At 44.6% G+C, this 15276-nt stretch overlaps 1 protein-coding gene across 4 annotated transcripts; it reads left to right on the top strand.

Annotated features, from left to right (window-relative positions):
- Window positions 1-925: 925 nt before the first annotated feature.
- LOC106650444 lies at window positions 926-11853 on the top strand. 4 transcript variants are annotated; one of them, XR_001339326.2, is made up of 2 exons: window positions 926-1241; window positions 3942-4059. XR_001339326.2 is itself a non-coding variant. In XM_014368444.2 (2 exons), the coding sequence occupies exon 2, from the start codon at window positions 10748-10750 to the stop codon at window positions 11015-11017; it is 270 nt and encodes an 89-aa protein (XP_014223930.1). In that variant the 5' UTR covers window positions 1102-1241; window position 10747; the 3' UTR covers window positions 11018-11853. The 4 variants fall into 4 exon arrangements, 3 of the variants coding, with proteins under 3 accessions (XP_014223930.1, XP_014223934.1, XP_014223922.1); XM_014368444.2 differs by lacking the exon at window positions 3942-4059 and adding an exon at window positions 10747-11853 and having other exon boundaries at window positions 1102-1241; XM_014368448.2 differs by lacking the exons at window positions 926-1241; window positions 3942-4059 and adding exons at window positions 8412-8578; window positions 10747-11853.
- The last annotated feature ends 3423 nt before the right edge of the window (window positions 11854-15276 follow it).

Below are 15276 nucleotides of genomic sequence, written 5' to 3'. Positions count from 1 at the left end.
AAAAAAGTTATGTTTCGAAAGAATATTTCTACATAAATTAAACTTTTTTTTTAACTTTTTGAATTATTAAAATGACTAGCGACCCCGTCGTGGCTTCGCCCACGTTCAATTTTTTCAACAAATTCGACTGTTTAAAAGATCTTAAGCAGGCTACGTCAAGTGCGTAGTAGGAAATGTATAAGTTGAGTCCACACACTTGTAAAACTCGAATAGCGTAATAACACATGTAGACATCAAATACAATGTATTCCGATTCACCGCGTGCAAAAAAAAAAACTGTTTTCGGTCTTTTTTATAACCATTAACCGAGACAGGGGCGAGCGAAAGCGCGAAGTGGTAAAATACGAAAAAAATTCTGAACTCAAAAATAAATAAGCAAATAACGGTTTTAATATGATAGAAACCTGCGCAGTGGTATAATGTATACGTGGTAAAAATTTCAAGCCGATTGGACAAATAGTTTTTGAGATCATAAAGGACAAACAGACACCAACTTCGCTTTATATATATAGATAAAAATAAAATAAAAATAGTAAAAATATATCAGTAAAATAAATAAAATTGAGATTACAGGATAATTCTCAAAAATCGATATCTTTTCTGGTTCTACTATACACAAAATCTGTGTAGTATTATATTTCAATCTAATCTTTCCCAATCATGCAGTTGCAAAAACTTTTATTAAGTATTCGGCAAACACAGTTTTAAAATAATTCGGTTATCTAGTTAAAATTAAGATCATTAAAAAATTTGATAGCATCCTTTTATTGAAAATGAAACTTTAAGATATTGAATAAGTCGTGTTTTTTGCTGCGATTCTGCGTATCCAGGAGGCGAAAAGTCGCAAGTTTGATCGCGTCGCGCAGCTATCGCGCATGCGAATTACCAAACAGACTGCACCGCTCGATGCACGAGTGCAAGAGACGACGACGACGACGCCAGCAGATGGGCAAGTATAAGTTACGTCGCGCGAGAAAAGCTCCGTTGCGCGCGCACTCCATCAGCATCGCAGAACAATGAAAGAGAGAGAGAGAGGGTTGAACTTGCGCGTGTCCGTGCTTTGCCGATGGCCGCACATAAAGAGAGGAGCTTCGCGTGACATTTCGCCGCGGCGATCCTCAGTTGCAATCGAGTCGCGTCGCGCGAGCCCTCGCGTCTCTCTACGGGGACGACGACAAAAAAAACAAACAAATCCAAGTTCAGGCAAAGTTGCTCCTGTGTGCGGCAGTCTAAAAACCGAGGTACTGTCAGTCATCCTCACGATTAGTCGAATTTCCTCCCTTCTTACATCATCGCGTGCGAGATCGTCATTCACTTTCTCGAGCTTTTCTTTCATAAACTCAGTCCCGCTTCCACACGCATAAACACATCGACTCCTCGCTGCGCTGCGCTGAAACAGAAAAAAAAGTACGGAAAAGCTCGCGCGGGACAAGTTGCCATCGATAAGTGCCCGTGGCGTTCGAGGAGTGAATTATCAATCGTACTCTCGGGAGCATTAAGCAATAATAGTAAAAAGAAAGTAATAAATAAAGGGCTTTGGAGAGGAGAACGAGCGGGGAGGAGGGCCACTGGTGTGCGCGCGCTCGAGCTTCCGTGTCCGATTCGATCGGTCGACTGATGCTATACACACTCGCTCGCTCGCTCGCACACAGCTCCGTTCTTTCTCGCCAAAAGCATACATAGACGCAGCGACATATAGTTCGTGATAGTAGTCCTCCTCGTAACTCACTCCCGAGGATATTATGTTGTAAGTTCAATTGTTTGCACTGCAGCATATTCGTTGGCGCATCGAGTGTCACTCAAGCTTGCAGGTATTTGCCTCATATCATTGAACTCTGGGCTAATCGAGCAACTCGGCTACGACGCGTCGCGATTGTGCTTTCGTTACGAGCTAGTTCCAGCCTTCTCGCCGGTCAGCAAAGTTTTCCTTTTCTCGCGCTCGTTGATCTCTTCTCGTTGTCGAACTTTTAGTACCTGCGACCATTGACCGAGTTACGTTCGACAAAAAAGCTCTCTTATCTCGAAAATCCAAAGAATCCTGCTCAAATCAGCCAAAAAAGTCGTCGCGTTTCAGCTTTCCTACGTAGAAGAAAAAAGAAGCCTTAAATTCAATGTTTTGCTCGTGCAGTGCCCATGTATTCTTAGGCGAAATCGATAAACACACGGTGCAACGTACGCCTGCCGCTGCTGCATGGTGTATACCGATGGCGGCGGTAGCGTACGTACACCTCCTACGTGTGTTGTTGTGTCATACTTGCACGATGTATGTATTTACGTACACACGGCTATTTGCCTTTTCTTTGTACACATACATTACGGCGGAGCTTACGCCTACGACTCTTTTCAACCCTTCGCAATCGACCGTAAGAGAAAAAAACTTGCTTTTTCAACCCATCGTGTACGGTGGCTGCGACGAATTATCGGCATTATCGCCCTCGTATAATATACCCATAGGTCGACGACGCTCCGGAAAGTTGCTCCCACCGAATTTTCCTACTCTCGCGCGACAACAAACGATTTAGCAAGTTCTCGGAGGCGCAGAAAATACCTACAAATGTTCAGAGGCGATGATTTGTGCACAACTGCAAGTCCCGGACGCGTTTCGTGTTTGCAGGCGAGTGCGCGCCTGTTAAATAGTTTGAAGTCCGACACGCGTGACTTATTCGTTGCCCATCTGCGTGCCCCGTGTTGGAGCACTCGCGTGGCATTCCTACGTGTACTGGAATACTACAACTTCATTTGCACTCGAGAGCTTTTAATAAGATGGATCGTTGCTAATTGGACGAGGCCGATTCGGTTTTTGCACGTAAAAGTACGTGGCATGCGAGCTTTTAACGCGTTTTTTTAATATTCAAATTGACTACGAAAAAACCATTTCACGCTATGTGCAACGGAGCTGTTTCGCGATTTTTCCTTCCTATTCATTCGCGTATTTCATTGCATTAAAAACTCTATCGATGAAATATCTCATAGACCATTCCAATGCTCGCGAGATGAAAGAGAAAATATGGTGCTTCAAAGCGAACAATTTTTAATATGCGTTTCTTTCATTTGCTCGTTAATTATATTCGCTCGTATGTTTTTTCCCAAATACATGTGTACTTTGCCGTTGGTGGAAGATTTCGAAATGAGCTTTGCGTGCATATTTGCTACGAAATGCAAAAATCGGGTTTGCACAAATACGCCGGTATGCACACGAGTTTTTGATACTTATCGCAGCTTTCAAAAAGATGATGAATAGCTTTTTGGCCTCGTTGTGATTATTTCAAATCTAATTTCAAAGTTGTTCGTTCTTCTTATTGTATTTTATGTCAAAGTTTACTAGGTCTCTCGGGCAATATACACTTTTTTATATGTACATATACTCGCACGTACGAACTCATACGTATATAGACGATTTTATATACTTTAAACGCGTTGTGCATTTGCGAGCGTTTGAAAAGTCGGCCAACTATATCGACAACGCGACGATTGCAGTGCAGATTTTAATTGTGCCGCAGAGAGTGTAACGGACAACGAGGCGCGGAAAGATGAACACAGTGTGAGAAAGAGAGAGAGAAAATATGATCTCATAGACGGGCGCAATGATGTCACTATATAGACGTAACAGCTCGAGCGTCGGCCCTGAAGACGTCGAGTTTGCCTCCAAGCAAAATATATCGTATACGAAGCTAATTATGTGTTTTTTGTTTTTATTTTATCAACAGAATTTATAAATCTATTTAATGATACTAATGAATTTTTGAACTGAACGTGGAAAGTAACGAAACAAATTGATGAATGTACTAAATTTATTATACGTTGACGTCTAGTCGTGACTTTGATCGTTGCAAACAGCGTCAATGCTGTAAAAAGCAACGAGTAAAAAAGTGCATGACTTACACTTTATTAATTATGTATACTTTCTGATAATGTATTGAAAAATGTTTTTATTTGTTCAGGTCATTGGGATAGAGGAACCATCCATCTCTCTGAAATCATCGTCCATAATCATATATTCGAAATCCATTGACTCGAATATATCATACTCGCTATCATCACTCATTCATTCCTCCAGTGGTAAATGCTCTCTTTTATTACGCTACTATTTTTACCGCATCATTTGACTGTTAACTTTTAATTAAAGAAAGATGCAATTTCGTAGACGTAGAAGTAGTATATTGCTTTCATCAACCAGTGGTTGTAAAGTACAGCTATTAATTCATTGCCATTCAAGCGCGTATTGCATAATGAGCCTATACAACGATCTCGCACACACACACATACACACACCCGTTTATATGCAGACTGCACATGCATCGCATGCTCAAAGTTGGTTTCAGAGCTCGTCGCATTAAAGCGCAGGAAAATATAAGTCGAAAACGATAAGCCACGCGCGGCTATCAGCGATAATCAGGGGACAGCTGTAAACTATAGACTCTGCTATATCGATCTGCAGCTACTAATAGGAATACAAATGCGCTGTTCCATAGGCACAAGCATCGCGCGTACGCACATTGCGATACCGACGGATCGATTTTAATCAATTTTGCCGTTGGCGCGTGTGCAGACACGAGACGTTTAGAAACTTAATTCCTTGAGTCGTTGCTTTTTTTTCTTTCCTCGACTAGCAAAAAATGTGCCACACGATAGAATCGGCATTCTACGTACGCCGAGCTCATAACACACACACACACACACACGTGGACAAAGTCGAGCTGCAGAGAGTGACGCGACCTCGAAAATTGCAATGCTAACTAATAGCCGGCTCAATGTTGTCTATAAAAGTCGGCCTGCGCCGCGATGAATACGTCAAATTGATAAGACGCATTATGTTATAGCTCGATGCACGAGTCGCCGCGGCGCGCTCGAAGCGCAGGCCAAATTACACACTCGAGTACAAGAGCCGTGCGGTCTAGCTCGAGCAAAAGTGGGCGCGCGTGGGCGGAAAAATGCACATCGGGGGCTGCTTTTGTGTGCTTTTCCAGCTGCAACTGTATAAAACTCGAATACGTACGTATATATAGGAGGTACGCGCGGGCGGGCGGCGATCGATCCGCGAGCTCTCTGGATAAACCTTGACCGCGCGCGCCAGCGGCTAATACCGACGCGTATTATATATAGTACGACTGCCGAAACGCGAGTGTCTCGTTGATGTAGCGTATGCACTTGGGCGGACACACGGGCTCGAGCACGTGTGCAGCTCTCGAGTCAACTTGATCGATCAGCTGTGTGGCCCCACAGCCTCGCGCTCGGATCATCTTCGCGTCGACGTCTCGTATTATGTATCTCAAAGTAGGTCTAGAGAATCAGCTGCTGCTCTCGTATTACGTGCACGAGTGCGAGTGCGAGGTGCAGGGCGAGGCTTTAGGCGCAGCGAGAGCTCGTGCCCTTCGCACATGCGCCATTGCTGCAGCGACGATCAAAGCTCGAGTCCGCGACAACGACAACCGAGACTTGCCAAAATTCGCAGCGAGCAAACTTGGCTTTGTACGGACGGCATCGGCGCTAACGAGTCGGCCGCTAATTTAGCGCAAAGTCAACTCGTCGCTCGACTTCTTTATACGCGCCGATGATGATCTTATAACGCTGAAGGATCTCGACGCGGCTATTGACTTGAATTCCATAGCTGCTACCTATTACCTTGTATAATGCTGCCTCGTAACGTAAGAAATTAGCGCGCACTCGAACGAGATGACGGTAGCTTCTTTTTTTTAAACTAGACTTGTTTTACGGAGCTCGTAATGTCATGGCAAATATTGGTCAACTTTTTAAATACACACACTCGGCCGCGCTCGGTATAAAGGAAAAATTTATTTACCCTGGCCGCGTTTGTTGACACAATGTCGCCGACGCATATCGAGTTTAGCCAGATTCGAAAGTTTCGCGTTCGCAGCGCGTGTTTATCTATTCCGTCATTGGGCCGATCAATCGAGCCACGCGCGTACATGTACCAATAATAATATTTTGCACTCGAATTCGTGCAAATGGAAAATGCGATAATCGACGTACGAAGGCCGTTCGCTCGTTATAGGCGGCGTCGTTATCTTGAAAAAAGCTCCCGCACGAGCGTGCGTGCAAGTAGCACTCGAGAGCTTTTTTCTCGGAAATGCCAATTACGACTCTGCACCTTTTTTTCTTTTTCATTGCATCGCGCAGATCGCGCGCCGTATATCCTTTTTTTTGCAACGGGAAATAATAATCTTTACGAGCGAACGAGAGAGGGAGAGTGAGAGATAAAACGAGCTGTTATTTTCGATCCATCGATCGGCTGCCCATCCCACTTTCACATAATAACGAAAAGTTCAAACGATAATCCAAATTTAATTTTATCTTGTGCGCACAGAGCTTGCACACGTGCAGCGCACACTATACTCGCGCTTAGGCTTCTTCGCGGCGTCCAATAATAGATAGTCACCGAAAATATCATTCGGCTACAGAGAAGTGCAGTACAGCGTGAAAACATTAATTTGGCCAAAAGACACGTTGTATATACATTATGCAACGAGAGTAAAGAGCATCAACCCACGCAGGCTTCGCGCTTGGTCGGCGCGTCGTCGTCGGCGAGTGAGATAGCGCACACGAAGACGTAAGTCAGTGAGAGAGAGAGAAGGAAGAGCCATCTTATAATATCCAGTACGGGTGAGATCTCACTCCATTAAATCAGAGCTTAATCACCTCTCTTATGAAAAAGCGGCGGTGCATGTGCACATCGTTATAAAAGTCGGTGTCGCGACGTATTATGCGCCGCTGATTTTTCCTTCGAGCGTAACAGTGACACACGCACTTCGCGCCTCCTCCCACTTGTCCGTATCTCTCGAGCTCTATCGAGCTGAATCGCATGTCCAAGACCCTTCGACTTTAATAATCGCGCGCTCCAAAACTGTCGCGGCGCGGCTCGCCATGCCAATTGAGCCGATGATGGCCTATACGAATCGCATAGAGTCGAGCGATTTTTTCCCTCGCGGCTATATGGCACACGCATACAGTGCAGAGAACCTGAAGCGATGCACAGCGAGCCGATGTATCGCTGACCTAGTTACTTATTACGCGAGTCTAATCTGCTTCTGCCCGCCTCTCCGCTGGTGCGTAAACACTGAAAAGTCGCCTTAGCAGCCGCTGTACATGCACCGTACAGGCGGACGCCTCGCGCGATCCCAAATCGTCGATCGACTTTTTTTCCTTCGAAGCGCAGAGACGACGCTTCGCAATACGTAAAAACGCCCGCGAGTGCCCAGACGCGGTGCTTTTTTGCCTTGGAGCAGTGCGCATTGTGCAACTTCTTTTGGAATAACAAATCTCCGGCTGCTCGGCGTACTCGAGGCGCGAGTGTCGAACGAATCGCTGAGCCTCGCTCCCGAGAAACATATCGCTCGCCGCGATGATACTCGCACCAATGACAATAAACATGTCGACGCTCGCAACCTTGAATTTTTAAACGGAAATGATCGCGCGCTAAGCTCTCTGGCCGACGAGAGCAATCGAGAGATAATCCAGATTCCGGACTCGCCGATGCTGCACTTATTAATCAAGTTTTCAAGACAACTAATTTCGCTGGCGCGGCGTGCCAAGCCTCGGCACAAAACCACGGCCCATTGTATTATTTCAAGGAATCGGAGTATCTCGAGGAAACGCATGTGTGCGAGGGCAGCAAATGCGGTTTCAGAATAAACCTGCCATTTATCATTTCAAGTTTTCAGTTAGAGCTTCTCGCAGCTAAGAAGTTTCCTTTGATACAGAGAAAATCTCGCTGCGGTCGTTCCAGCGCTATAGTTTTCCTTAAAATACCGGAAACACATGCGTGCTCGTAGCCGAGTGCAGTAGTACAGAGAAAAAAAGCTCGCGAGTGGATTCGGTGTAATTTCGCCGGCAGAGGCGACAATGGGCGCACGACAAAGCACACGTGCAGCCGTGTCAAAGTGGCAGAATCGTTTTCTCGGTAACGGCTCAATTCCAAGCGCTCGATAGAAAAGAACCAAGCTGCGGCGAGATCCTTCGACTCGTCCCTTTGCGCTCGAGTCGTCCTCGTCGAAAAGTCGGTGCGTCGCGTGTGTCTCGCGATCGTCGCGAGAAGAAAAATGTCAATGCTCTCTCTCTCTCTCTATTTTTCTCTCTCTTTCTCTCGCTTGCGTGGGTGTTTATACATAATACACTCGACGCCTGACGTACACACATACACAAACGAGCTTACGTGTGTGTGTGGGTATTTGTGCACTCGCGAACACTCGAAAGACGTAACCCGGATTTTCGCTAGTGTGCATGCACACGTATAGTAGGAACGTGTGCGCTTACTGCCTCGGCGAACTATACTACTATACAGCCGGAGCAGCTCCATGAGTGGTGGAGCAGTGGCAGCGGCAATGATGCTCGTCTCGACACAACTCGCGACGAGCGACTATACGACTCGCGAATTCTGTTGTTAAGCTGTACGAGCTCAGTTTTCGTTGGGCGAGCGACGCGTCGGTGTCACTCTCTATTGGCGCTCGAGCTCCTTATAACTACATCAGCTGTACCTACTGTAATAGCTTTTTGTTCTGCACTTGTCACTTTTAAACGTACACGTTACTTCGTTCCAAGTTTCTGCATATAGCTTTTCAAAGTAAGTGCGGATCGTTTGATAGTTTTTCATTTTTTTCCTTTTTTTTTTAGCAAGTGCGATAGTGTAACTTTTTGTCTGACCAGCACTGCGCAAGGCCAGCTATAGTTGCGCCGTCCGACTATGCTGACTCGATGAAATTAACGCTTCATAATACGCTCGTCAAATATCTGTCAAAATGTGTTTATTCAGCGGTGAAAATAACGAATCTGGCATAAAGTTTAGTTCGTGATCGAATCAACGGGTTTTTATTGGACGTTTAGTCAAATTGAAAATGAACGAAGACGAGCTTTTTTTATGATGAAGCGAGCGAAAAAACGGCTGGATCTCATTAAAGCTTTGATAAGCGTAACAAACAATCGGCATTGCGCGTGCCTGGCATTTTCTTTTCTTTTTTTTTTACCTTTTCATATTCTTCATAGACATTCAACGCACAAGTGCTCGTATTTATTAAAACACTCGATTCACAAGGCCTCTTTATTCAGATTTTCCAAGCAAACTTTCTCTCTCTCTCTCTCCCTCGCTCGTTCTCGAGTATTATACATATAATAAAAGAAGAATAAAGTCAAGCTCTCGAATCGCGCGGCGTTATTATATCAACACGCGCGTGTCGACGGGATGTTTGCCTGCAGTGCCGCCGCCTCGCGCGCACCCGTATAATAATACACATTATGCACTCGTCGACGCGCGATAACTCTGCGCTCCTCTCTCTGCTCGCCAAAGGACCTCTGTATAAATGCCTGCATTATTCCTTGCGCCGGCTGCACTTTTGCGTACGCGTAGCGCTAAGAAAAACAACAACAAAAAAGAGGCAAAAACAAAACAAACCAAGTTCTCGGGAGCGAAAGTGTGTGGACTTTGTTACTCAACGGCGGGCAAAATATAGCACCGCGCGCGACCTTAATAGTCTAAAAGGATTTAAGCACTTCAGTTGGTGATTCTAGATTAATGCGGTTCTCGTGCGGTGCGTACCAGCCTCGCACACTCGCATGCGACTGACTTTACTATATACTTTACGCGAGATTTTCCTTTTTCCTCTCGTTCTTTTTTCTTTTTTTGTGCCAAAGTGAATTATGTATGCACACCTTGAAGCCACCACTGCACGCGGCTCCTCCGGCGATTGCGTAACGCGATTCGCACGCGTACCGCCGCGCGTAAATAGATAATTTTATAATTCGTGTAATACACGCGCCGCTCTTTAATCGTCGGCGGTTAAACCGTTGTTGATGCATCGAGTCTTGTTTACATACGTCCTACGCCGCATACGAACACGAGAAAGCCGAGGCGATTTTTGACCCGCAGGCCGGATCGTGCACGAGAATTCCAAGTCGACGACGGCTCGCAGTCGCCTACGTGTGCGCGAGAGGATATTAGACGAGCGTGACCAGGTCGATCGTCGCGACTAAGCCCGACTCTTCACGTGTAGGCAGCCTAAGTCGTCTTTGGCGCGATCAGTCGACTCGAGGGCTTCGTCGTGTTTGCACGTGCAGTGCTCGCTCGCGGCTGACACCGCTGCCGTTGCTCCGCGGCTATTATTATTTGCTCTTGACTGTGCGCAGCGCATAGGCCCAAGAAACAAATAAGAGTAATTAGTCAAATTGCTCGCGCGTGCGTGTGCCTATATATATTCACGGACTCGGACGTGTCGTGACTAATTGTCTCGTTTTCTGCCTCGCTCGACTCTTTCTCTCTCTCTCGAGGGAGAGTGCACTGCTCTTACATATATACACTGCAGACCGCTACCTACTACCTACGAGGCGTATTTATTATGGCTGGGATTGCTCAAAACATTAGGAGCTATAAGGAGAAAATCGTCGCTGCTGCACGAAGGTATAACAGCGACGTCATTTCGCTCGTGTGTTTTTTCTGCAAACATTTTTTTCCCTCGCAAAAAAATTCGTTACCGAAGAGATCGGTTTACAAGCTCGACCAGTTCGACTCGAGGCACATAGGCGTGGTTGCTGTAACACTGCCCCGTCGGCTGCCATAAAATTAGCGCGAGCAAACACGTTCGACGGATAGATCATTTCGGTTTCATAAATAGTTAACGCGACGCAACGCACGCGCGTATCAGCTGGCACGATTCAATCAGTCCGTATAGATATATAATACAAGTCATCGACAAAAAGCTCAATTACTAAGTCAATGCGCTTCTGTTGTGACATTTGCAGGATGAAATACTCGCCCCAGCAGCAGCAGCTTGAGCAAAAGGACAGCCAACAGAGGTACTACTACGAGAACGACATGAGCAGCGTGAACGCGACACCGGCGAGGGCGGCGGCGAACGCCCTGCAGCGCAGCGCATCGGCGGCATCGGCGGCGGCCTCGCAATCGACATCGGCGGCGAGACGAGCCCTCACCTGCCGTCCACTCTCCACCGACATGTTCGCCTGGATGCGCGTCTTTCGGCTGGCCAACATGCTGCACCAGGTCGGCTGCTAGTCGGCCTCTGCGCGTGTGTGCTAGTCGCGGGCTGCCTCGCCATACCCACCTTCCTCCTCCCCCTCCCCCAATACGTTCATTCAACCCTCCGATTTCCACCTTCGAATCATCGTATTCTCACTCCTGTGATGATTTATTATTGCCCGGTTTTCTTTCGCCGACGACTTTTTGTTTTTGGGTCGGCCTTCGGATTCGCTAGCGCGTCTACGTAGACGTCGCGTCGGAAGGTCGATCCCGGGTCGAACGCTCAAGAGCTTGTGCTTGCTTGTTTAGTAACTACAGATTATTTTCGAAGTTCAGGAAAAAATCCAATGATCTTAGTTAAAGAAGCTTAGGGGCGTACGAGGAAGTCAATGTCGGCGGCGCTCGGCATTGGCCAAGCCTAACTGATATTATTGAATTTATCGTTGAGCCACTAAATACTTGGTTGGTACTAAGCAGTCAAACATTCTCCATGACGTCCAGCTCATTACGATCATTTTTTTTCTCTTCAACTTTGCCTCTTTTCTAATGCAATAAGAAAACGTGTCACGTTTTAGTTACCGATGACATCTTGACATAGTTTGCTTTGAATATAATGTAAGCGCGTGCCATCGAGGCAGGCCAAAAAAAATAAAACAGATTTTTCAAAATCACTCAAATAAATTTTCAAGCAAATAATGATGAAAATTTTTTTCGTTTTTGCAAAACATGAGCTTTCTCGTATGAGAGTTCGAAATAATCTGTAGAAAAAACTACATAAAATGCAAATCAACTTTAGAGTATGAACTAAAATTAAAGTCGTGAGACAAAAGAAAAAAAAAAATTAAAAAAAAAAAAAGAAAAAAAAGAAAAAACAGTAATGTAACAAAAAGATTTGATCGTTATAAATATATAGATTAAATACCACACTGTGGCCGAAATCCTATAAATGATAGATTAATCGATATAGCCAGGTATATGTATATTATTACAAGATCGTACTACAACTATCGTGAAAATGAAAATAAGAAAAAGAGAAAACTATCAGTTGTAATTTCCGGCTGCAATGTAGCAAGTGAGAAAAGGAAAACGAGTCGATTTCCTTGTTATAATGAATGAGAGAAAGAGAGTGAGATGAGCTTCGCATTATTAATTTTTTGCTGTATTTACATTGATTTCGTTTGGGTTTCATTGTAACGAGCTACTTTTTTCTTTGCCAAAAATGAAAAAAAAATTGAAACGAAAGTCAATAGCGAGAGAGCAGAGAGAAAAGGAGTTGACGTGCGTATCCTATGCATGCATGCTAGCCTTCATGAACCTGTCTACGCAAGACCTTTTGTCGGGTCATTTTATGCTGCGCTTTGATTTACGCATGTGCACGCTGCGTCCAATGGAACAAAAGTGTTCAATTTTTTTCACAAGTGATTCATGTTACAATTTCAAGAAGAAAAAGAAAAACACAAAGTCAATACACAAAGAAAAATACGAGAAAAATTATTGAAATGATGTTTACGAATTTTTGTTCGGCATCGACATTATAACTATTTAACATTGTTGAAGAATTTGATGATTTCGTTTACAATATATGTGCCGTTATAATATAATTGATGTTATCGAAAAAGAAAATTCTACGTAATGATTAAAAAAATTTGACGAACGAGTTAAAAAATGCGAATGAAAAGATCACGTAATACCGTAACAGCTTCGACTGCCATGTACGAGAACTGAAGGAAAATGTGTTATTGGAAAGAAAGCTTCTGTTATAACAATAAATGAAACAAAAAAAACTAATAAAACAATAAAGAGCAATTTAGCTGAAAAAAAAATAAAATAAAAAATGGGAAAATCTTACAACAAAATTAAAGCAATTTATCAACTGTTCTTGAACTCAATATATAGCATGAGAATTTTATTTTCTTTGGCTTTGCTCGTGCCAATTCATACTTTGCATTGAAAACGTTTTTTTTTTCGCGAGAAAAGTCCTTTAGAACCAAAAGAAAAAGGTCTCGCGAAACTAATGCGCTGCAGCGAGATAACGCACGTCTTCCCCCGGATAGATGTATTCAAGAAGTTTGCGCGCATAGGTATAATTTGAGGATTGACAAATCGTCGTGGTAAAACGAATTCGCCTTGGTGGTGCGCGAAAAAAGACGAGACGCGTCAGCGTTTTTCTCCGTCTCTGCGCGCGCTACCCTTTTTTTTTTATTTTCTTACTCATTTTTTTTTCTCTCTCTCTCACTCTCTCGAGTCACCAGAGCTAACCTACTGACCTTTAGCTTTTTAGTGTTCCCTTTGTTCTCTATGTCATTGCTATACGTTAGATATATCCGTGTGCGCCCTCCCTATTTAGTTTCGAGCCAAGGACTATTCCGTCGGTCGAGTTTAACCGAGCGTATGTACCAGCTGGGAAGGTTAGCCGACGGAAAAACCTTGATTTGCTAATGAAAACTGGTGTGTCTAGTGTACGTGTGCGCCTGTGTACGTACGCTCATCCGATGTATGTATCATGATTGATGACGGAGCCACGCCGCGCGTCGTTTAATTTTATTCATATGGAGAAACTGTATTGTAAACATTTCATTCGACGCCACGCGCGCTCTTGGATAATCCGCTCTTGGAGTGAATTTATTTATCTTTTTTTATCGTATTCCGGAAAACGAGGCTCGCAGCTCGATCTGGCCTCGGAAGCGATTGTCAATGGGATTATAAAAGGCTTTAATCAAACGTTTATTGCAGCACACAGACGTTTTGGTCAGTGAATTTGTCGTAGGCCTCGACGAGCGAGTCGCGCGTAACATTTTTATCGCGAAAGACAATCGGCACTTTCGGTTTGTCCTATAGACTTTTCTATCCGTTCGAATGCGCGCGCGGTATAATACCGCCTCGCCCTCTCGGCCCGAGAGATATGCACATAATAAAATATGATATGCATAGGTGTACTCGAGAGTTAGTTGTATGTGTGCGCGAGCGCGGAGTAACGATGTCTGTATTTTCTTTGAAGATTGTTTGCGTCATGCGACGATCGAGAATCAAGCGCGCACACAGATAGCTGTGCACGATGGTGCAGAGAGCAGACACGAGGCCCGAGCCGAGCTCTCGGTGACACTTTGCTCCACATTTGTCAATCTGCTTATTATGCTCCATCTTTGTCCGGCACGAGCGCGTGCAATAATGAAATATCGCAGGAGGCAAATTTTACGAGCGCATCGGAGTGAAAGAGAGAAGACGTCGTATGTGTTATTAATTTTATGCATCGAGCATATCGCAGAAGGTAAGTGTACGCGTTCAATTGTTCCTCGAAGAACCAGAAAATCCAAAACAATTAAAGCGAGAACATCGGCTGGAGCGAGAGCGAGAAATCGTGCAGCTCGCGCAACGCTGCCCGGTATATTGTTCGAGCAGGCCTATATATTTATTGGCTCGGCCGATTCGAGCTTTATTTACGAGCGATACGCGACGTTTGTGCAGCGTTACGCTGCCTGTATACGCTATGCTGGATATAATGCGAGCCGGCCGAGACGCGCATAGGGTCGCTCGTTGCAGAACTGCAGTCGCGCGCGTGTGTGTGTAAGTTCTCTTTGATGCCTTTATATACATATGCAACGGAAGGCTCGGCGCGTGGAGCGATAACGTCGAGTCTAATAGCTGTCGCGCGCGTATTTCTAATCGGTCACGCGTCTGGACTGTTGTACGTAATTTCTGCCCGAGAGCGCGTAAATTCTAAAATCGCGTTTTAAAAACTCACTTTTCGATTATTCCTTTCTTACCAAGTACCAGCGAGACACAAGAACACAAAAAGCGACTTTTTATCGTGAACGAATGTTTAAAAAATTGAGATTTGTTTTGAGTATCTATATCAAATATTAACTCGTCATTTGTTGCGTAATACTTGCAGTAGAATCATAGAAAATAGATAAGAAAACGAGCAGATATCATTTCTACGTACATCAATGTCAGAGCAACAAATACATTGATCGGTAAATAAATAAATGGTATGATCGTGAAACATTGATTAATCAACGCCTTGCATAGCATGATTAAGCGGATTATATTATGCGAGCTACACTAATGAGGTTCTTGACTAATGAATAATAGTAATTTGTTCGCGTTACCCTCGGCGTACGAGAGATTTTCATCAAAGTAAACGCGTTCATCGTTATCTAGAATCGTCCCAGCAGATTTTAACATTACCTACCAACGTTATGCACTCGAACGCATCTTGCAGAGTCGCAAAAATATCGATCGGCTGCACCGCAGCAGGTAGCTAGCTCCATCTGCGGAGCAAATCGGTAACTAAA

The sequence above is a fragment of the Trichogramma pretiosum genome, unplaced genomic scaffold, assembly GCF_000599845.2.
Source record: "Trichogramma pretiosum strain Unisexual culture from Peru unplaced genomic scaffold, Tpre_2.0 scaffold45, whole genome shotgun sequence".
In the NCBI taxonomy this organism is placed as follows: Eukaryota; Metazoa; Arthropoda; class Insecta; order Hymenoptera; family Trichogrammatidae; genus Trichogramma; species Trichogramma pretiosum.
This window is presented reverse-complemented; position numbering and strand designations above follow the sequence as displayed.